Genomic DNA, 22279 nt, shown 5'->3' on the forward strand with positions numbered 1-22279 from the left:
ACTTTGCTGAAGTTGTTAATTATTTCAAGTAGTTTTTTACTTGATTCTCTAGGATTCTCTAAATATATCATCATATCGTCTGCAAAGAGTGATAGAGTTATTTCTTCTTTGCCTATTTTAATACCTTCAATTTCTTTTTCTTCTTTTATTGCTGAAGCTGACATTTCCAGTCCGATATTGAAAACAGTGGTGATAATGGACATTCTTGTTTCCCCCCCCCCCGATCTTATTGGAAGTACTTCAAGTTTGTCCCTGTTACTTGTGATGCTTGCTGAAGGTTTTAGGTAGATGCTACTTACTATTTTAAGGAAGCCTTCTAAATCAGATAGTTCTTATGAAAGCATTTTCCGTCTGGATATAAGGCAGTGGCTTTTACATGGAAGATAGTAAGTTGGTGAGTCATTTACAAAGCACATTTCTGCTAATTGAACCCAAGGAATGGAATGTTGAATGGGGAGAGGAATATTGTGACTTGTTAAAGGCTGGATTCCAAAGTGTGTATACCTCAGGAAGGGGTTTAGAAAGTCAAGGACCTAAACATTTATCCTCTGCAAAGTAGACTGTCAGCTTCAGTTCTGTATATCAGGGAAATGCCAGCCCCTCCCCCTGCTTCACAAAAATTTGCCTTGTGAAGCCCTTCCCTTGTGAAGTGCTGAATTTCATTTAGTGGGTAGCGAAGTTTAATGGGAAGAATAGTGGATGGAACAGGGTTGCCCATTTTGCTGCTAAGTGGCCTCATGTCCCTGTGTCTGTATTTTAAAAGGAATTGAATCATCTGCTAAGAAGGGAGAGTGACTGATGCTAATTACCTTTGCTCAAGGGACTGTGGTTCAAAAGAAGTAGAGCCTGGGACTGACTGGGGTTCTTTTTCCACTGACTCACGGGGGATCTTGTGTAATTGATTAACCATCCCTGCATTGCACCCATCCCAATTTTGTAGGTCAGTATGGAGTCTGATGAAGGAATGTATATGAAATACTCTTCCTCACAATTCTTGGTAGAAAGGTCTCCTATGCTAACAGATTATTTCATTAAGCTCTCTTTTTCTTTCTTGTGGGGATGCATTGTCAAGAGTGAAAGAATATAAATTGCAAGAAATAAATTAGGATTTTTGCAATTTTAGTTAATAAGTGATATCACTTTTCTCCTTGGCACCTCAGTAGCCACTGTTATTTGTGAAGTAGACTGAGTAATTTAAATGAGTTTTCCCCAGTTGTAACTTGGAAATTCCTATCTCAGAAGGAGCAGAGTGAAATATAAATTAGCTCTTTTTGTGATTTGTGATCTGAGTGCTCCCAGGTCATAGCAGTCCCTTAAGTGATTCAGTACTTTTCCATTCTTAATTGGTATCTGGTCATGCCATTCTGTTTTGTACCATCTATGAAAGCCTGCAGAGATTCAAGATGAGGGTATTTTTACACAGTAGTTTATCTGTCGTGATCTAAACATGCCCATCATGTCTTCTTGTGATCTTTTCAGGTAGCACTTGGGATTGCTAGTGGTAACAGTTGGGGGCTAAAAATAAAAGACCCTAAAGATGCTCCCCCTGCCCCATCTCCTCCAGCTGTGTTGAGATGTGGAGGATGGTACCTGTAATCACTTCCAAGAAGTAAGTCTCATGTTATTTTTTTTTCAGTCATGTCTGACTCTTCATGATTCCATTTGGGGTTTTCTTGGCAAAGATACTGGAGTGGTTTGCCATTTCTTTCTCCAGCTCATTTTACAGATGAGGAAACTGAGGGAAACAAGGTGAAGTGACTTGCCCAGGGTCACACATCTAGTAAGTGTCTGAGGTCAGATTTTAAACTCAGGAAGATGCCTGACAGTGCCTGACTCCAGGCCTGGCACTTTCTCTACTCACCGCACCACCTAGCTGCCCTATGGGCTCATAAGATCATAGATTCAAAGCTAGAGGGGACATAAGAGGTCATATTTTATTTTATAGATGAGGAAACTGAGCCCCAGAGAGGTAGTGACTTGCCCACTGTCAAAGAAGTAGTAATTGTCCAAGCTGAGATTGGAACCCTTACCCTCATGACTGCAAACTCCCGTGGTTCTGTTATTGTACCATATATTCAGAATCCTCTTCTGCCAGTAAGATGAGACTTATGCTTGGGAAAGATTCCTGGTTTGGGGTGTAGTGGGGCATCTTGATTTGGTTCTTGAGCCCCTCACTGTTTTCTGTTTTGTTTTGTTTTTTGTTTGTTTTGTTTTGTTTTGTTTTTGCTTTCCTATAAGGCTCCCATTTCAACTTTTACAGTTTTCTTTCTTATGTGTATTGAACAGAACTCGTGAAATAATTCTGTAAAATCAGGCAAGCAGGACTGATTGTTGAAACTCTGGCCCTGTTTTCATGAGTCATTAATATATTCGCACTGCAATCCAGAAACTTAACCGAAAGGACAGTAGGGAAGGAGGGTTTTCAGTTGTGTTTCTCTGGTTGGTTTGGACATCCTCCACTGATTCTCAATAACTCCTCACCAACTTGATGAAACCCTGCATGCTGATTGCTCCTACTTTTGGCCTTTCATTGAAATACCCTAAACAAAAATAAGTCTTTGGACCTCCATCTGTTGATGTGACAAGTAAAATACACATCGTTTTTTGAGTAACCTGAAAGAAGCCAACTGGTGTTGGAGGTTTGTAATTTGCATCTGGGCTTACAAATTCAAGCCAGGGGCTAAATCTCCCCACTAATCCTCCCAGCCCCCCAATATTGAGTACCCACATATTTCTTGGAAGTTGTTATTGGTAGTGTTTCAGAAATTTGACAGATGTTGAAAGTATTGGGGTCACGTGTGCTTTTTAAATAAAGGAAATCTATTTGAGAACTAGATTTTGAAAGGTGGTTGTGACTTACACAGTTGAACAATCCTCTTTATCTTCATGCAATGATTCTTGAAAGAGGGAGAGAGAAAATAATATAGAATTTATAATGATGCTTTCCCTTTCCTCATCTGAAAAAATGGAGATAATAATACACTACCTACTCACAGAATTGGTGAAAAGTAAAATACTATAGTCTAACAATAAAAATAATCATTGCTATTATTACCCCCAATATAATGATTCTAAATTCTGTCCGAGTTGGTAGTGCCACTAGTTGTGTTTTTTTTTCCTAATAGGAATAGGTTGTATCATCCTGTTTTCTGTTACTTAAAGGAAACTCAGTACTTAAACATCTTGAATTTTTAGAGCAAATGAATTGGGGTGAGGAGGCTTCTTTACCTTATAGGAAGGTTCACTGCAGGTTTTTTTGAAACAATGGACCTCTGTTGCATTTCTAATTTGATTCAGTTTATGAAACTTTTTTTTTAGTATAGATTTTGTCTAGAAAATGCCTTCCTGTATAAATTGAGACACAGTTATGCTGAAGTGGAGTTATCCAGTGCTAAGGGGTAAAGCCTCTCCGTGGAGCTGCATCATCCGCAGCTCTTTAGAACACAGTTCTCAGGATTGTCCCCTCAGCCTCATTCTCTTCCTCCTAACATTCCACTCGGGTCTTTGATATTGCTTCCTCCTTTCTAGCATAGGCTAAAGCTGTTAGAGCTATTTCTGAAGGTGTTTGTTGTCAGCCTTGTCTGTAATCATCTTCATGTAGTCACTGTTGTTTTGTGAGCCTCTGTTACAGAAGCAAGGTAAGTTGGGGGAAATGTTCTCTTTTCCTAATTTTTAGAAAGTCCCTTTAGCCTCTTGGAAAGACTTTTGCTTGGTGCTCAACAATATTTTCATAGCTCCCTAACTAGCAGTGATATCACAGAGAGTTGAGGACAGTAAATTTCAGAAATTGTACTTGAAACAAGCGAGAGTTACATTTCTTGAGTGCCTTGAAATCAGGATACTTGCCCTGCTTTTTCAGGCTCTCACTGTATGGTTTTAACTGTAGCTCTTAGTTTCAGGGGCAGAGAAAAGAAAAAAACCTTAAGTTTTGGTGGTTACTGTGTTTGTTGAAACAGAAAACTGAAAAAATTAGAAATTTTGAAAATATTGACTTACAAATTACTTTAATAACATTTCGAGAAGGCCCTTCTGTAATTCACTTTCCACTGTTTTCTCTGTTAATATATGTCTGTTGCTACCTTCCAAACCTGACTCAGAGCTGACCTGCTCCAGAAAGCATGACTGATATGACATAGTAATTCATTACCCCTCTGTTCTGGGTCCCATTATTTCTTGATGAGCATTATTGGAGATGGATTCTTTTGTGTTGTTCCTTGGGTATCACATGGACACTCCCCAGGTAGATTATGAGCACCTAAGGATAGACTCTTTTGTACCTCATTCTCATTTCCATTCCCTACTCCCAGTATTTCATATAGTAAAGTCCTCTGCATCAGTTACCCTCCAATCTCAAGATAGCAAGTTAGAACTATTTCTGGTCCTGTCTGTTGAAAGAAAGGAAGTATCTGTAATGTTTTATTTGTATGTCATCGTAAGGACAGCATAGTTCCTTTCCTATTTGTCTGTGGTTGAATAAACATGGAAAATCTGGAATCAACCTTAATATCCAAGCCAAGAACATTGAGAAACAGATTAGGGCAGGTAATGTATTTTCATTTTACTCAAGGGCTTCTTTTAGTTTCTTTTAAAATAAAACTTTATTGATATATTTTATTTTTACATAACTTACATTTCCCAGTGCCTCGTTTCTTCTTCCTCATTCATTTTGTTTCGTGGAAGAAATATCAGTGTGCTGGTATTAGAAATCATGTGAAAGTGAATTAATTGATTGATATTTCTGAGGGACCGCCTCATGTCTCTCAGATTGGTGAAGATGATAAATGCGGGAAGAGATATGGGAAAACAGGCACACTAATATACTTTTGTTGAAACTGTGAACACTCTAACCATTCTGGAAAGCAATTTGGAATGATGCCCTAAAAGCTATTAATTAAGTTGTGGATACCCTTTGATCCAGTAATACTGCTAGATCTATACCTCAAAGAGATCAAAGAAAGAGGAAAAGTACCCATATTTACAAAGATATTTATAGCAGCTGTCTTTATAAGGGCAAAGAATTGGAAACTGGGAGGAAGCCCCTCACTTGGGGAATGGCTGCAAAAGTTATGGTATATGAATATGATGGAAGATGAGAGCTACTGTGCTGCAAGAAATGATGAAGAGGATGGCATCAGAAGAAATCTGGGATGACTTATATGAACTGATGCAAAGTGAAGTGAGCAGAACCAAGAGAACATTATATACAGCAACAGCAATATTGTAAAGATAATCAGCTTTGAAAGACCTTTAGTAGCATTGATCAGCACATTGATCTATCACAATTCCAAGTGATTTATGATAAAACATGCTATCAGCCTCCATATAGAGAACTGATGGGACTCGTAGGGTAGACTGAAGTACATTTTTGGTCTTTTTTTGGGGGGGCCTTTTCTGGAGATTGTGAGTCATATGTGTATATGTGTGTATATGGCTAATGTGGAAATTTGTTGTGCTGCCCATACATATTTGTAATGTTTTTTTGGGTTTTTTTTTTTTTGCTTTTCAGTGAGTAAAGGATGGGGAGTCAGAGAGAGAGAGAGAATTTGGAACTGAAAAATAAAGAATAAAAATGTCCATCCTCTTTTAAAAAAAAAAAAAGGAAAAAACAGATTGAAATCATGTGAAGTAATAAACATCAACACTGTGTACTGAACAGAAAGCTAATACACAAAGGATTTTTAAAGTATAAAAAGTTCTCAATTTTTGGTGATTATGAAATTTTTGGATTATACTAGAATTTATAATAATTTTAAAATTTCTGATTTTTAGGTGTTAACATTCAGCTCATAAATTGGCCAGATTTGATTCTAGATGGGTATGAATTGCAGGCACTGGATGTCCAGCATTAAAAATATTGGCCTTCAGCAGGCTTAGTAAATGAAAAATCTAATCTAAATTCTTATTAATATAAAAAAAAATTCAGAAGTCAGTCTCTCTTTTTCCTTTCCCTCATACCAAGATTAACTGAATCTTTACTGTATTCTATGTTTGTCCTTTCTGAATTAGCCATTAACTGCTGGGTCCTAAATTTCAGAAATGAGTAACTAATGTAGACTTTGTTTTTCTTTTTTTTTTTTGTCTAGGCAGTGGGGTTAAGTGACTTGCCCAGGGTCACACAGCTAATAAGTGTTATGTGTCTGAGGCCGGATTTGAACTCAGGTCCTCCTGAATCCAGGGCTGGTGATCTAACCACCACACCGCCTAGCTGCCCCTAATGTAGACTTTCTCTTCCCCCACTGTTCCGCCTGCCCGGTAACACCAGGGCTGGTATAGTCTGGAGTCTTGAAGGGGTTGACTTTGGGAGGCTCTGATTTAATGACTAAGCTGGGCTCAATGGGCATTCTTAGGCCATAAGCAGTGACTCAAATGTAGGTAGTTTTGACTCCCTTCTCATTTATGTTTTGTACCTATGTGAATCCTCCCACGGGCGCCGCTTATATGTGTCCTATTTGTGCACAGGAAAGACGGGGTCCCCTGAGCATATTACTCAGAATATCTATTCTTTGCCTGATACTGGGTGAATTCTGGCTCTTCCATTTTGACAGAGGGTATAGGTTCAAACTCCAACATTCCACCTTCCCCAAGATTACCACTTGAAATATCATAAAGTTGTAGGTGGAGGGGTGTGTGATAGCACCTATTACTAGCCTGATCTTGGCTATTCAGTTGTGATTAAACATGGATACCCCGGTATTCCCTGCCTTAAGGCAGAAAGCATTGAAAGAAGACTCAGAATGTGTGGGGTTCTTGTTCCAGCTAGGCTGCTTACTATAGAATAGAAACTTGTTGAGAGTAGTTGATTTGTAAAAATTTATGTCCACAACACCTAGGTGCTTAATAAATGCGTTGTTGATTATTAGCTATGTGACTTCAGGCTTACCCTCTTCAAACTCTCATTTACGCAGCCATAAAATGGGCATCAGAATACCTGGCCTGTCCATCTCAGAGGAGTGATGAGGAGCAAATAAAATAATTTTTGAGAAAGTCTTTGCAAACAGAAAAAAAAACCTTGAACAAGTATAAGACATTCCTCTTGTATGGCAGGTGCTGTCAATGCAGATGTCTTTTTCTCCCCCACCCCAACCCTCTTTCCTACTGAAAGTACCTAAAGGAAACCAACCTCCTTACATATTCTTGTCACTTCACTGCGATGTTTCACAATGAATGTTCCTAAGTAGGATTCTTTGAGCTGTCCCTTTCCTCCTCAACTTTTCCCTCTTCTCTTCTTCTCTCCAAATTAAGGCAAATTTTAGATTTTATCAGGATTCAGGGAAGGGGTACAGTTACAATTATCCAGATATTATTTATTAGACATCTTCAGGCTTCATAGCCAGATTCTTGTGACAGGTAATAACAGCCTTCTCAGCTTCTTGTGGAGGTAGTCCATTTGGTACAAATGAGCTGAGTAAACTGGACTTCTCCAGAGGTCCTGGGGAGCAGGGGACAGGGGAGTTTTTTCAACCTTAATTTTTAGCAGTCCTAAGTGTTGTGTATAGTATTTCATATGGAGAAGTGGAGATAATAATGGAGTAATAATATACTACCTACCTCATAGAAATGGTGAAAAGTAAAATACTACATTATGACTAATAGTTATTACTATTGTTACCCCCAATAGAATGATTCCAAATTCTGTCCACCTTGGTAACTCGGCTAGTTTTTTCCAGTAAAAATGAGTTGTATCATCTATCCAGGGAGTTAGGTCTTTGGCCAAGAAGACATTCTATAGTTGCTTGATTAACTTTCCCCTTTTTCCTCAGAAAGTTTAAATCAAATGCAGAAACTGAAGCATAAAGTATTTTTAATTAGATTATTCCTGTTACCCTGCCATTCAAGTTATAGCAAGATACCTTTAATTGAGGCATTCTCGTGAAAACCAGGGGAAGGTATCATTGTCTGTATGCCTGCATGTTTCTAAGAGAGAAGACGGGAGAGAGAAAACAAATGTTTAAAAGGTAAAGTTTTCATTCAAGATTTCCTTTCCTTTCAAGTTTCAGGTTTGTGGCTTTAGTATTTTGAGTCTGGGAGAATGAGGCTGCTAGTTCACTGTCCTACTATCACATTGTAGGGTTGGAGGTACATTGGAATTTCAGACACACATTTCCTATGAAACTAAATGTCATACCGCCCCCCCCCCCCAGGAAGCCTCTGCTGGCTGCTGTTTGCTGTTGTAAAGCCAGAAATACTCTATGAGGAAGGATGAAAGTGCAGGGAGAACATTTTTTCTTTATTTCTCAAAATTGGGGAGAAGCAGATTGGAAGGAATACTCTGGGGAAAATGTGTCACAGAATTCCTAATGGGACAGTGTCCCATCAGGCAGGTGTGGAGAACCTGCCCCACTTGAGGACCTAGAGGGCCACATGTGACCTAGAGGCCACAGGTTCTCCGCCCCTGGCCTGAGGATTTACGGGTGAGTTGGTGCTGGCGTGTGCCTCAAAAGCTAATTAAATATCGCGGAGAAATGGCATTGTATGAGGCAGTGATTGGACTTCCCTGATGCTAAGGATGGGGGACTGGCCTCTTTCTTGTTGGAATGTCTGGTTTTCAACATTGTATGTTTGAGGCATAGGACTTTAGAGTACAGCATCCTCTTTCTCCTGAGACAGGAATCATTCCCAGACCTGTTAGCATGGCCACGGCATGAACCATTGGGCCTCATTTGTATTTTCTTTATTCACACAGAGTTATCTCAGTAACTTCATGATGATAACTTTTTCCACTTCTTGATTGTAGACAATACAGAACATAAAAGTTACAATGTGGGAGGCCTCACGGTTCTGTCTGAGGGATCAGTCAGCGTAGTTTTTTCTTTTGAGGGTTTTAAAGGCTCTTTGCCAACTTTTCCAAAAGTCCTGTCTTCTGAGCACAGCCATAGGAGCTGAGGCTTTGACAACTCAGGTATTATTTTGCATGTTCAGAACTCATTTTAGGAACTCCTTTAAACCTCACTGAAGGAAGCAGGGTAGTCCCTGCTTCCCCTCAGAGATGTGCAGTGTGGCTTCAAAGGGGCATCACAGTGAAGCAGGAATAGCAAAGGGGCTTTTTCCTCAGAATGCACAGTTCTAAATGAATCACTGATTTGGTACCAAAAGCAAAACTAAATATTTAAAAGCTAACAAATTAAGCAAAAGCAGTTTTGATTGTAGAAGCAGTTAAAAGTGATGCTCATTAGCAAAGAGCAGTATAACATAGCAACAGCCCTTTAGTTTAAGGCTCAAAGCTTTTTGCTAATCATTTCCTTTCTTTGGTAATTTTGCATCCTAAATGGGATGGACACAATGCAAAGTGGCACCTAGGGCTTAGATAACCTAATTGGAAACCACTCAGCATTTTGCTTTTTGGTGCAGAGTGTGGATTTGGCAAAAAAGAAAAGAACAAAAAAACAACAAAAAACATTTTGAATGTTTACATGATGGCGTAGGAGCATTTGTTTTTATAGTCATGGAAAATAACCAGGAATATGAATAAAAGTACTAATTTGGTTTGTTTCTTGGCAACAAAATGCTCATGAAAAACTTCTTCTTTTCTGTTTGTTTTTTTTTATTTGACCTGAGTAAATGGTTCCTTTAAATTGTGTGTGTGTGTGTCTGTGTCTGTGTGTCTGTGTGTTTTACAGTCGGGGTAACAATATTGTGTTTTATTCTACAGGGACTTAAGTACCTGTGTATTCCTGCTGCTGATTCGCCCTCTCAGAACTTGTAAGTTTTTCTTGCTACTTTGTGATATTAAAAACTAAATAAATAACTGCAAAGCAATTACAGGTTAGTAAAGCCAAAGGGGATCTTAGAGATTATTCAGATAAACTCTTAGGTTGCAGGTGGATAAAGCATCACCAGTGGAGTCAAGAAGACCTGAATTCAAATCCAGCCTCAGGTACTTAGTAGCTGTATGACCCTGGGCAAGTCACTTAACTTCTCTTTGCCTCAGTTTCCTCATCTGTAAATGAAGCGCTGTATAAATGTTGGTTATTGTTGTTGCTGTTGTTATCATTATCATTATGTGAATCTAAAATATTAATAGTATCAACAGCAGTTATACAAATTTTAATATTCTAGTTTCTATGTTTCACTGTAGATACAAATGGTTGCTGAAGATTATCAAATACTTCCATGTCAGTCAACTTTGATTTCACTCTTTCAGTGAAACTTTTGGGATAGAGAGGCCACAGATTGGACAATAGTTTATGGACTCTCCAAGCTGGCCATAGTGTGTGTGTGTGTGTGTGTGTGTGTGTGTGTGTGTGTGTGTGTGTGTGTGTGTGTGTGTGTGTATGTACACTACACACATGTACATATATAGAGATAGGGATCAGACCTAAGATGGTTGTAGGGATCTCCTGGATGAAGAAACTTTACCAGTGCAAGCAATTACCTTCTCTTTAGTCTTAGAGATTGCCTAGAGCATTGAGAAAGGTAAGTGACTTACCCAGGGTCACATAGCTGGGATGGTTCCTAGCCAAGGCCAGCCCTCTATTCACTAGGCTATACTGTTCTATCAATACACACATACGCGCACGCACCCACACCCACACCCACACGCACGTGCGCGTGCCCTTTTTTTTTTAAGAGAAAAGTGACTAGGATTGCATTGTAGGCAGAGAGGAGGCATGGGTAGGTTAGGAGAAAGTAGGAGAATTTGACCCGTCAGCTCATTTTCACCCCTAACTGACTCTTGGTAGGAAGGATGGCCCATTATCTACCATCTGCCATGGGGGAAGAGTCCAATCATTGATCAAGAGTAATAATCCCCAATGCACATAAGCCCTGGATTTAGAAGGAAGAAAGAGAGGCAGGTTTTCAGAACTTCCCTGGTAACTAGCTGTGCTGAGAAACAGAAGTGGTTGAAAGGGCATGCTGTGTACGGAAGGAAGTAGAGCTCTGGGTTTCTCTGAAGATCATAGCAGTGTTCTGGCTGATGTTTTTGGTGGCTATTTTTAGCCAGCTAGTATTTCTCTAATCTCAAGAGATTCTACCATGCTCATGAACCTAAATCTATTTCTCTGATTTTCATTGTGCAATCTTTGGCAGAATCCCCATCTGTAAAGTGGCCTGAACCTTAGAAGGTCAGGCAGCCATCTCAGGAACTACTAAGGGCATTACTATCTCACATCTTGGCAATTTGGCACTCATCATGATGCATCTGTGTCAGCAGAAAAAGGTAAAGTTCTGTTCAGAACGTTATGATAAGGCAGAAGAGTGTGTGATACATTGTAGAAAGATTTTGATCAAAAATGGTTAAAAAAAAATTTCAAGCCTTGAAGGAGGGGGCCCGTGTTAGCCATTAGGAGAGTTCACTTATATGAGACAATTCATTCAGTGACGATGAACACATAAGGCCAGTGTGTGAATTTGGTTTGTTATTACATGGGTTCAGATGCACTATTTGTCAAATCATGTTCCTGAAACATAAGCACATGCAAAGCCTGATAATCCTATATGGTTCTTTTATTGGGTGTGAGTCCTTTCCTGTCCATACATCACCCACTCACCAGTGATCTAAACGGGTCACGCTGTATCTGATTGCCTGCCTTCCTGCGTAATTCCACCATGGTGGATGGGTGAGAGTTCACATTAGGGTTTCAAGTTGTAGTAGATGGTGTGTTTTATAGCAGCACTGATGGGGGTAGGGTTTATGTGGAGGAAGCATGTGCACAGAGAACAACTCAACAGCTGATTGGTACAACCAAAAAGATTTACTGTTTTCCTTTGAAATCTTGTGTAAACAGATAGTCTTCTGTTTCGGTTGGGGAGGAAGGAAAGAACATAATTTAGCTAATGGAGAAAAGGTAGTTTTTTCATATTATGCATTTGTTAAATTAAAAGACACTTAGTTAAAATTTGAATTTTTTAAGCCGTTAGTAATCAGATTGAAATCACGCACACTGTAGCCTTTAATGCACAAGACAACCATTCTATCACTATTTCCATTCTTCTTGTTATAGAGAGGTTATTGAAATCATTTTAAAACGTTTTCTTGAGGTGGCGCAGTGGATAGAGCACCAGCCCTGGAGTGAGGAGGACCTGAGTTCAAATGTGGCCTCAGACACATAATACTCAGTAGCTGTGTGACCGTGGGCAAGCCACTTAACCCCAGTTGCCTCACCAAAACCAAAAAAAGAAAACAAAAAACATATTTTATTGAAGGTTTTTGTTTTTGACATCAGCCTTTCACCCCGACCAACTCCCCTTTGATTCTTCCCTTGTGGCAAAGAAAAACAATGAAGCAAAACATCCAATAGAATGACCACTTCTGATTGTATACATTCTGTCCCAGTCATCCTCGGCTGTGTGTGTGTGGTGGGGGTGCTGTGTTTCATTATCTGCTGCCTGAGACAATTTTTTTGGTTTGTTTTCATTTTTTCAGGTGATCACCTTTCCTTTTGCTGATCTTTTCATTTACATTGCTGTAGTCCAGTTTAATTCAGTTTATCATTGTTATTATTGTTATTTTGCTATATATGTGCCTGGTAGTGTTAATACATAGCTTATGAAATACACTGAATTTTTTTTAATACCCTATGGAAGTGTTTACTCTCATAGTCTATGTCAGGGGTTAGCAACTACGGCCTGTAGGCCAGATGTGGCCTGCCTGTCATTGTAGGGCCCATGAGCTAAGAATGTTGTTTACATTTGAAAATTAAATTTTATCGTATATTTTTTTAAAAAAAAATTCTGCCTCGCATATTTACTAGCTTTGTGACCCTAGGCAAAGTCGTTTAACCCCTGTTTCCTCATCTGTAAAATGAGCTGGAGAAGGAAATGGCAAAGCACTCCAGCATCTTTGCCAAGAAAATCCCAAATGAGGTCACAAAGAGTCAGAAACAATTGGATAACACCTATCTATATGTTTTCAGTTAATAATGCTAATGCTAATCACAACTGGCATTATATCATATTTTAAGATTTGGAGAGCACTTTACAACTGTAGTCTCGTTTGATTCTCATGACAACCCTATGAGGCAGGCACTATTATTATCATTCCTATTTTACAGAGTAGGAAACTGAGGCTGAGAGGTTATGTGACTTTCCCAGATCTAGTCAGGATTTGAAGTTAGGTCTTTCTGAATCTCAAGTCCATCACTCTATCCATTGTACCAGGTAGCTGCTGATAATGGATCAGTAGTCCTCAGTTGACTCTGAATCTATGGAATGAATACGTTGGTTCACTTGGTAATTACTAGCATAATCCAGACAACATTGGCAGTACATATAATGACAAACACATTAAAGGCATATTTATAAAAGCCGATAAATAACTTTCACATAAGTGTTTGACAAAGAAGCAGCATAACCTTTCTAATGATTAGAAATGCAATAGACATGTTGACATCTATTCCTTGGTCTGACTTCATTTTTCTTCATCATTGTCACATTATCAGTCTCTTCAATCCCAATCTCAAATGAAATGTCAAAGGCTCTTACTCTTTCTGCTTTCAAATTGGAATGAGATGAAGAAGTAAGGATTTTCAGCTTTGAATGTCATCTGATAGTCCCCTTGTTTCTTTTGTCCTGAACTCTTTTTCATCTCCCAGAATTCCAGCAAACCTTAGGCCAAAGGAGATTGTTATTAGACTGGGTGCAACATAATTTGACCTTTGAATATTTGTTTAATGTTGTATTTTAGCTGCTTTTTCTTGGTTCTTCAGCTGTTATTTACTGCCAGGGGAGGGTGATTAATTATCTAAAGGTCGTTTAAGTCTGTGTCTTTGCCTTAGTCCCCAATCATTTCCCCAAGTCTTTCCAGCAACTTAAAATGCAGAAACCCCTGATGACATAACATTAAGACTTCAGGGTTTTACCTCAGTTCTGCCAATATTTTGTTCTTCAGAATCAGGAAATGTGAAAGTTCAAGTTCTCAGAGTTAAATAACCTCATAAACCCAAGTCGGGGGTAGGGGGGAGGACAAGGCAGGAAGAATGTTACAGGAACACCTCATAGCTAAGGAGAGGAAGGAAAGAATGAATTGATGGCTGATTCACAGGCTACGTCTTCCAACTAGCCAGTTGTATGAGTGATTGGATGTATTATTTATTGCGTGATGTAGTAAAGGTTAGGGTGGAGGGGGTGAGACTTTAAGGTTTTAGAAATATTTGCTTTTTCCAACACAAGAAAAGGTTTTATTTATGTAATAACAATTGTTAACATTAACAAGTAATGCTTTAAGGTTTATAAAGTGTTTGTGTGTGTGTATGTGTGACACATATATACACGTGTATATAAAAACTTGTTATAAAACATGCTATATATAACATGTTATATGTATGTGTGGGTGTGTGTATGTATATTTTCATTTGATCCTCACGCCATCCCTACAAGGTAGATGTTTTTATTATCCCCATTTTACAGATTAGAAAGCTGAAAGAGACAAAAATATTAGGCGGTTTTTTCATAAGGCCACATAGCTATTAAGCATGTGAGACAGGATTTGAACTCAGATCTTTTTTGCTTGCTTCAGATGCAGCCAGGTGGTGCAGTGGATAGAACACTATGCCTGGAGTTAGGAAGACCTGAGTTCAAATTCAGCCTCAGACACTTACAAGCTGTATGACCTTGGGCAAGTCATTTAACCTCTGTTTCCCTCAGTTTCCTAAATTGTAAAACAGGGATGGCAATAGCACCTACTTTCCATGGTTGTTGTGAGGATCAAATGAGATAATATTTGTAAAGCACTTAACACAGTGCCTGACACATAGTGGGTGATATGTAAGTACTGTCATCATTATTATTATGCCACAAGTATTAGATTTAATTAGTTACATAAATGTATGTCAGAATATCTCCAGTATGTCATAAATGCATGCTGCATAATGATTTATATTTAAATATTAGAAAGGGAATTTCCCCCCCCCCATGCCCCCTAAGGAAATTTGATTCAATTCAAAATATGAAGTTTGTAGCCTTAGTGTACTTATAACATTTATCACCAAGCTTCAGTAAGTCTCTTAAGTTTTTCAGGGTTTTGTTTATTTTTTTTTCCCACCATTGGTTTAGGTTCTAATAGTACAGAAAGATTATATTTAAAATATTATTTCACAGTGGTTGCTAAGGCAGCATATTTCTTCCATATCTGATGAATTTAATTTATTATCTACAAGATTAGATTATGAAATCCATGAGGGTAGAGACTGTGTCTTATTTATCTTTGTGCCTTCCACTTCAATGCATAGTACCCTTTGTATGGGGTATGTGGCATGTTCAAGGAGGACTAGGGCTTGCAGAGACCTTTTCAGGGCTCCTCACTCTCCTTTGATGTCCACCTTTACCCAACTCTTAGCTGTGGCTCCAAGAAGGCTTCGTATGCACTGTGGCCAGACCTTGGTACAACCATCTCCTCAAACAGGCTAAGCCAGGGAGAGGGTAACTGACCAGCCTCAAAGCTGTCATTGAGTTAGAGGGGCATCTACCCCATGCATGTGAAGGCCTCCCCAGGGGAATGGGCGGATGAGAACAATTTGTTCCAGCAGCCATGAAGGCACCTTTAGCAGGTTCTGTGGAACGTTTAGAGCTTGGTCAGACATCCAAGATGCCAAGGTCTCCACCGCTTCCTGGGCCATTGCATCCTGACTTTTGTCTTGCCCCACTGGATTTGGACGACTCTAGAAGAGAGAGTAAGGCTAACGACTTTGTGCGACTCTGCCTCACTTAATCGAATTCACGCACGAGTCAAGACATCACATTGTGATGTCATCAGTCCTCTTCTGAAACCGAGGGACAAACAGTGCCCAGTGAAGTGTTCTGCTGTGTATCATTTGCAGATGTGATGAGCATGCCATCTGTCTAAGTTAATGAAAATGTTAAAATGAATGTACCCCACAGTGATCAGCAGTAAAGGGAAAAGTCCCTATGTTGAATATACACACTGTATTTTTAAGCAGAATTGTTTGTAGAATAGAACTGGAAGGGAAGCGAATGCCCTTTGACTGGGGAATGGTCAAACCAGTAGTGGCAAATGAAGGTGCCTTAATTGTGAATAATGAAGAGTGTAGAGGTGCCTGTGAAGACTTAATGTAACTGCTATCAAGCAAATAAGCAGAATAAGGAGAGGTAGTTACACAATGACTAAACAACATGGAAAGACTTTGGAATTCTGGTGAATGCAAGTTAAATTGTGACTTCAGAGGACTGGTGGTAAAGTATGCCTCTCCTGTCCGTTGGGAAAGAACTGTGGATTTTGTTGTTGTTCAGTTGTTTCAGTCCTGTCCAACTCTTCCTGACCCCATTTGAGGTTTTCTTGGCAAAGATACTGCCATTTCCTTTTCCAGCTCATTTTACAGATGAGGAAACGGAGGCAGACAAGGTTAAAGTGACTTGCCCAGGGTCACACAGCTAGTAAGTGTCTGAGGCAAGATTTGAATTTAGGAAGATGAGTCTTCCTGACTTCTGGCCCAGCAGTCTATCCTCTGTGTTCCCAAGGGTCGACTTATTTTGTTTACCTGTTCATGTTTGTTATAAGGGAGGTTTCTATTGGCTGGTAAGGGGTAGAGAGAGTCATTGGGAAGTAGAAGTGGTAGGAGGGAGGGAGGGAGCTCCTGTTTTGGGGAGGGAGAGTTGGTGGGTAGTGATAGTAATGCCACAAAACAAGAAGAAAAGAAAGAAAATGAAACATTTTTAAAAATACGGAGAAAAGTGCAGAAGGAAGCTCAGAAAGAGACAGACAAAAACAGGGTGGTTTTGTTATTATCATGTTAAGTTAAATAGATGTTTTAAAAATCAAACCATAAGTAACAGATGTACACACATTTTCCTATGCAATTCCCTTTTCTGTTCATGTTTGTTGATTATTGTCAAGTACATAATGGAAAAAAAAACTAAGGTAAGAAAGGGAATGACCATGATTTAAAAAAAAAAAGGCAGTCTGAACAACTGCTAACCTTCAAGAGAATGGTCAAACTATCGATCTCTTCAGTCACACAATGAAATGTTAAAATCCTTTCACACTTCTCCTTTCAAATTGGACCGAGTTTAAAGGACTCTTGAGTTGCATGGCCCCATGCTGGTCAATGGGCGGCCTCCTTGTGCCTTTTGCATGTGTGGAAGGAGAGCATTAGACTGAATACCCTCGAAGGGCCCTTTCAGCTATTGACCCTGTGTGTTTCTAGTCTTAGCCTCAGTGCCCCTCACAAAGCTTGGCCAAGCCATTTAGGGACTATCCCCAGTTCTGTGAACCTCTGTGCTAGTGAACCAGAAAAGAGAGGGGCCAGGAATACAGCTTATTGTGTGATTTGGGAAAACAGACCTGTCTAAATGAAGCAGAGCCTAAAGGTGGCAGGATCGTCATAGATTTTGCTAGTCTGTGCACCTTGATATTGAACTTCTATAAAAATGTGCTCATTATAGAAAGAAATGCTTGCATTCTCTGGGCAGCTAGGTGGTGCAGTAGATAGAACACCAGCCCTGGAGTCAGGAGGACCTGAGTTCAAATCTGGTCTCACACCAGACACTTGACACTTACTAGCTGTGTGACTCTGGGCAAGTCATTTAACCCCGATTGCCCTGCTGCCGCCCTCCCCCCCTCCAAAAAAAAAATGCTTGCATTCTCTTAGTCTAAAGATAGGGAGAGCAAGCTGCAGCAGAAGATGGCTAGGCAGGGAAAAGACTTGGTAATGTTTTGGTGAGAGAGGAATCAGTAGACATCAATATTTATTGTGTGCTAGGGATGCAAATACAAAGAATGAACCAGCCCTTACCCTCAAGGAAATTATATTCTATAGGGAGAGACATTGTATACAACTTATATATATACATAAATGTATTGAAAATAAGTTCAGGGTAATTTGGTAAACAGTAGCTGCTGGGGGAGGGGAGGGGAATCAGGAAAGGTCTCATTGCCCATCATCTTGACCAAAGTGTTGCCACTGGACCCTGGGGGAGAGAGTGTGGCTGATGACTTTGCACAGCCCTGCCTCACTTAAATCCAACTCACTTGGGAGTCAAGACATCACCCTCCTGTTGTCACTGGTCCTCTGGGAGAATGAAGGGCACAATGGAAGCCCTTCATCCCCTTGGGCCTCTACCTCTGATTGAATGACTTCTTCTAGAGCCTTCATTTAAGGAGGGCAGCCAGACTAGCCATATCTCATTCCTCTCAAGACCACACTCTGGATTTATTGTGGCTCACCCTCTACCCCTACCCCACTTCAGCTTCCTTTTTTGTATTGTCTTCCCTCATTAGAGTGTAAGCTCCTCGAGGGTAGGTACTGTCTTTCGTTCTGCTTGTATTTGTGTTCTCAGTGCTTAGCATGGTGCTTGGTACACAGTAAGTGCTTAATAAATGCTTGTTGGCTAACTCATAGGAACAGCAAGAAAACCACTTTGACTGGACCAGAGAGTATACAAAGCAAAGTGGTCTAGAATGCTGGGAAGGTATGTTGAAGCCAAGTTGCAAAGGACTTCCTATTTGGTTGTAGATGTAATAGAGAGCTACTGAAGTTTAATTTGCACAGTCATACCCTAGTTTTGGAAGATTCCTTAAGTAGCTATAAAAAAAAATGGGTTGGAGGGGGGAGAAACTTGAATCAGGGAGACCAGACAGGATGCTATTTTAGTAATCTGATTGAGAGGTAATAAGGGCCAAAATGGCACCAGTAAAAAAAAAGTGATTGATGGGAAAGATATTGTGGGGCTAGAAGTATCCCAGACTTAGCCCCTGATTGGATGCATACAGTGAGGGAGAGCAAAGAGCCGGGGTTGACTCGGAAATTGTGAATCTGGGTGACTGAAAAGACAGTAGTGTTCTCCTGGGCAGAAATAAGGAAGTTCAGAAGAGGGGAAGGTGTGGGGTGTAGGTATGGGTGAGTCCAGTTTGGGATGTGATGAGCTTGAGATGCGTGTGGGGACATCTTGTTGGAAATGGTGACTACGCAGTTAGTGATGTAGAACTGGACTTCAGGAAAGAGACTAGGGATGTGTGTGTGTGTGCACACATTATGTATTTATATGTGTATATGTATATCAAGACAGAAGAGAGAATGAAGAGTGAGGACACTTTTGACAAATTTATTCCAAAGTTTAAGATTTTAATAGACCAAAAAATGTTGAAAATTATTCTCGAGCCAGATTTGTCAGCTCTCTCGTAAATTGTCTTTATCAAGTCCAGTTTTGATCTTACCAGAAAATAATCTTAAAAAATAAAAACAAAATTTAAAAAAAAAAGATTTAGGTGGCAGAAGGTTTATGTGTTTTACCCAGATTTATCTAGCTAATTGTTTCCGTTCTTTCCTCTGTGGGACTCGTATGGATGGCCACTGTAGAGCCTGAAGGAGGTGTTTCCCTCTAGTGGACCTGGTATCCTCTTTCACGCTCAACTTCTCTTTGCCCTAGAAGTGGGCTGCCAGTGAAGTGAGCCATGAAAAGGGGAACCTTGCATTTAGGCATTGTGCTGGCAGTCTGTGCTTCTGCTCCAAATTTGAATTCAGTAATAATAATGATTTGAGGTCTGGGGTTTTTCCCAGGGTGGAGAAGAGGGGGGGTTTAATGACCATAGCTTGGTCTTATGTCACAGTCTTCCCTGGAAATACCCTGCTCTGAGACACACGAACAACAGAAGTCTGCACCAAAATCATAACGTGATTTCCCATCTCCTGATTTTCTTGGAAAAGGCATTTCTAGGAATGTAGTGCCTGGTTAGGCTAAAATAGTCTGATGCCTTGTGAGTCATAGGAACTTGTTGAACATTTCCCTCCCTAACATTTTCTGTTTGTTGCCTGTTTAGTAGGTCTGGAGAAACCATATAGCAAGTAGTCTTGGCAAAGGGTCCTGACTGTGGGGTCCCAAATGCTGCCTTATATGGCAGCCAAGCAGTGGAAAAGATTCAGAGCTCCACCATGTAGCCTTGGTCACGATACTTTCTCATCCATCATGGTAGACCCACTTGTAGGCTTAAGTGAGATAGTAGAATGAGCATAAGGTTTGGGTCTGAGTCTGAGGGCTGACTGATAGTACTTTGGGTAAATCACTTTGCCTTTCTGGGCCTCAGTTTTCCTCATCTGTAAGGCAAAGAGGTTGGCAAGATGATTCCTCAAGAACCTTCCAGTTTTAATGTGCCTGGGATCTGATGATTTGTCTTTCTAAAAGCCTTCTCATTTCTGGCCTTGGCCAAGTTTAGTTTGTTACTAACTCAGGGAGATGTTGCTGTGTTGATTGTGACATTCCCCCCCCCCCGGGTCACAACATATGAAAGAGGCCTTGACTTTAATACACACAGTACCCAAAAATAAGCTGCTAGAAGCTGGGTTTCATAGTGTGGGTGGTTGGGAAGTGCAGGTGTAAGAACCAGATGTAAGAAATTGTCCCCAGTCTAAGGTTTCAGTAAAAGGATTAGGCCATCGTCATCTTTGTACTTAGATGCTTGCTCCCTGCCTTAGAGTTTGACGGCGCTCACTGAGATTTTGTAAGGCCTGGTCTAGGAACGTGGTAGTGGCTGTGTTTGAGATGACTGCATAATTTTAAACGTGGCCTTGGCATCTGTGCGTCCTTAGGCCCTTTTATTTCTGCTTTAGGTGATTGTCATTTGTTGATTTTTTTTTTGGTGTGTTCTTACATACCCCTTATCATTGACCCAGATCTCCCCTCTACTAGAAAAGTATACCACAAAGAAGGGGAAAGACACTCAGACCTGGAGGTTTGGGGGTGGGGGGCTGGAGGGAGATGATATGAGGTGGACAGGGTGAATGGTAAGGGCTTTTCTGAACAGGAGCCTTAAAGAGCATCTGGTCCAATCTCTTGAATGCTACAGATGAGAAAACCGAGGAAAAATGACTTCCCCCAAGAAGTAAATTAAATTTGAACCCATGCCCCTTTATGCCAATTCCACTGTTCCTCCCCAGTAACTACTGTACTGCCCCAGAGTACAGGGGAGGTGCCCGGGGTGGGGTGAACTTCTCAGCTCTGGATTCCTTCCATGTTTTCTAGCTCATTCTGGAGCTAGGGTACAGGGAGGCAGGCATTCCTCTTTCCTTTCTGAGAGAACTCTGTCTTTTAAAGTAGTGGTTCACACTGAGAGGGAGAGAGGTTCAGCCATTTTCCTGTACTCCTGATTAATGCTTATAACTTTGCAGAGAGCTAAGCATCATTTTCCAGGCCTCTGTTAATGAGAGAATTTGAGTAGGAGGCAGAGGTTGGTTTTTCTAGTTCTACTTATTCTTAGCTCTGCAGCATTCCAGTGTCTGGTCTCCCTGCCTTTTCATTGGCTGGTCCCTACCTGGACAGTGCTTCCTCCTCCCCTCCGCCCCTTAGCTTCCTCTGAGACTCCACCCATCTTAAGCAGGAGATCTTTCCTGATGGCCCAGCTGTTAACTTCTTCCCTCTGAGATTACTTAGATCTCTTCTATAAGTAGTTATTTGCCTGTTATCTCCCTCATTAGAACGTAAACTCTTTGAGGGCAGGTATCGTTTATTTCCCTAGGGCTTGTTCCCCAGCTCAATGCCTGGCACATAGTAGGTGCTCAGTAAGTGCCTGTGGATTAACACTGGAACATCCAGCCTCAGACTTCTACTAGCTGTGTGACCCTGGGCAAATCATTTCACCTTGCCTCAGTTTTCTCATCTGTGAAATGAGCTGGAGAAGGAAATGGCAAACCACTCCAGTATCTCTGCCAAGAAAATCCAATCACAAAGAGTCAAACACAACTGAAAAACAACTAAGGACTGAACAACAATCACCTTTGACTCCAGGTCTCATGCTCTCTTTTCTTTTTTTCTTTTTGTTTTCTTTTTTCTTTTTTTTCTTTCTTTTTTTTTTTGTAAGGCAGTTAGGGTTAAATGACTTACCCAGTCATACATCTAGTGAGTGTTATGTGTCTGAAACTCAGATTTGAACTCAGGTCGTCCTGACTCCAGGGCTGGTGCCCTCAGGTCTCATACTTTTTCTGTTACACCTTGCTCTCAACAAACTGATTCTTACGGATTGGGGAGCTAAGCCCTATGCCTCTTCCCAGAGAGGTAATCGTAGCAGCACAGAGGAATGGCCGTGCTTAGTCTGGGTTATCATATTTGTCACCTTAGGCTTGGCAGTGAGGGTGTGGTGAGCTCATCCACGGGGTTCTTTGTCATAGATTCTGGCTTGGGATTCTGGGGTGGACCAGAAGGACAATGGATACGTTGTTCAGTGGAAAACAGGAAAATAGCATTTAGGGGCTTCTAAAATCCCTGGCACTCTTGTGAGTTCCACAGACCTGGGCAGCTTGGTTCACATTTTTGAGAATTTGAGGTTTTACAAGAAGCTTCAATTAGATATTTCTTTCACTCCGAGGCTGCTTAATTAAACATTGAGATTTACTTC

General features: G+C 40.4%; 1 protein-coding gene across 5 annotated transcripts in view; it reads left to right on the forward strand.

Annotated features, from left to right (window-relative positions):
- The window catches only part of DUSP22 (dual specificity phosphatase 22), a 79077-nt gene that overhangs the window by 46925 nt on the left and 9873 nt on the right, over positions 1–22279 (forward strand). For all 5 annotated transcript variants that reach the window (XM_020976668.2, XM_020976666.2, XM_020976665.2 and 2 more), the window contains one exon: positions 9650–9699. In XM_020976668.2, coding sequence (XP_020832327.1) covers positions 9650–9699 — 50 coding nt within the window. The remainder of the gene's footprint in view (positions 1–9649; positions 9700–22279) is intronic.

Source organism: Phascolarctos cinereus, unplaced genomic scaffold (genome assembly GCF_003287225.1).
Source record: "Phascolarctos cinereus isolate Bilbo 61053 unplaced genomic scaffold, phaCin_HiC Scaffold_4;HRSCAF=312, whole genome shotgun sequence".
Classification (NCBI taxonomy): Eukaryota; Metazoa; Chordata; class Mammalia; order Diprotodontia; family Phascolarctidae; genus Phascolarctos; species Phascolarctos cinereus.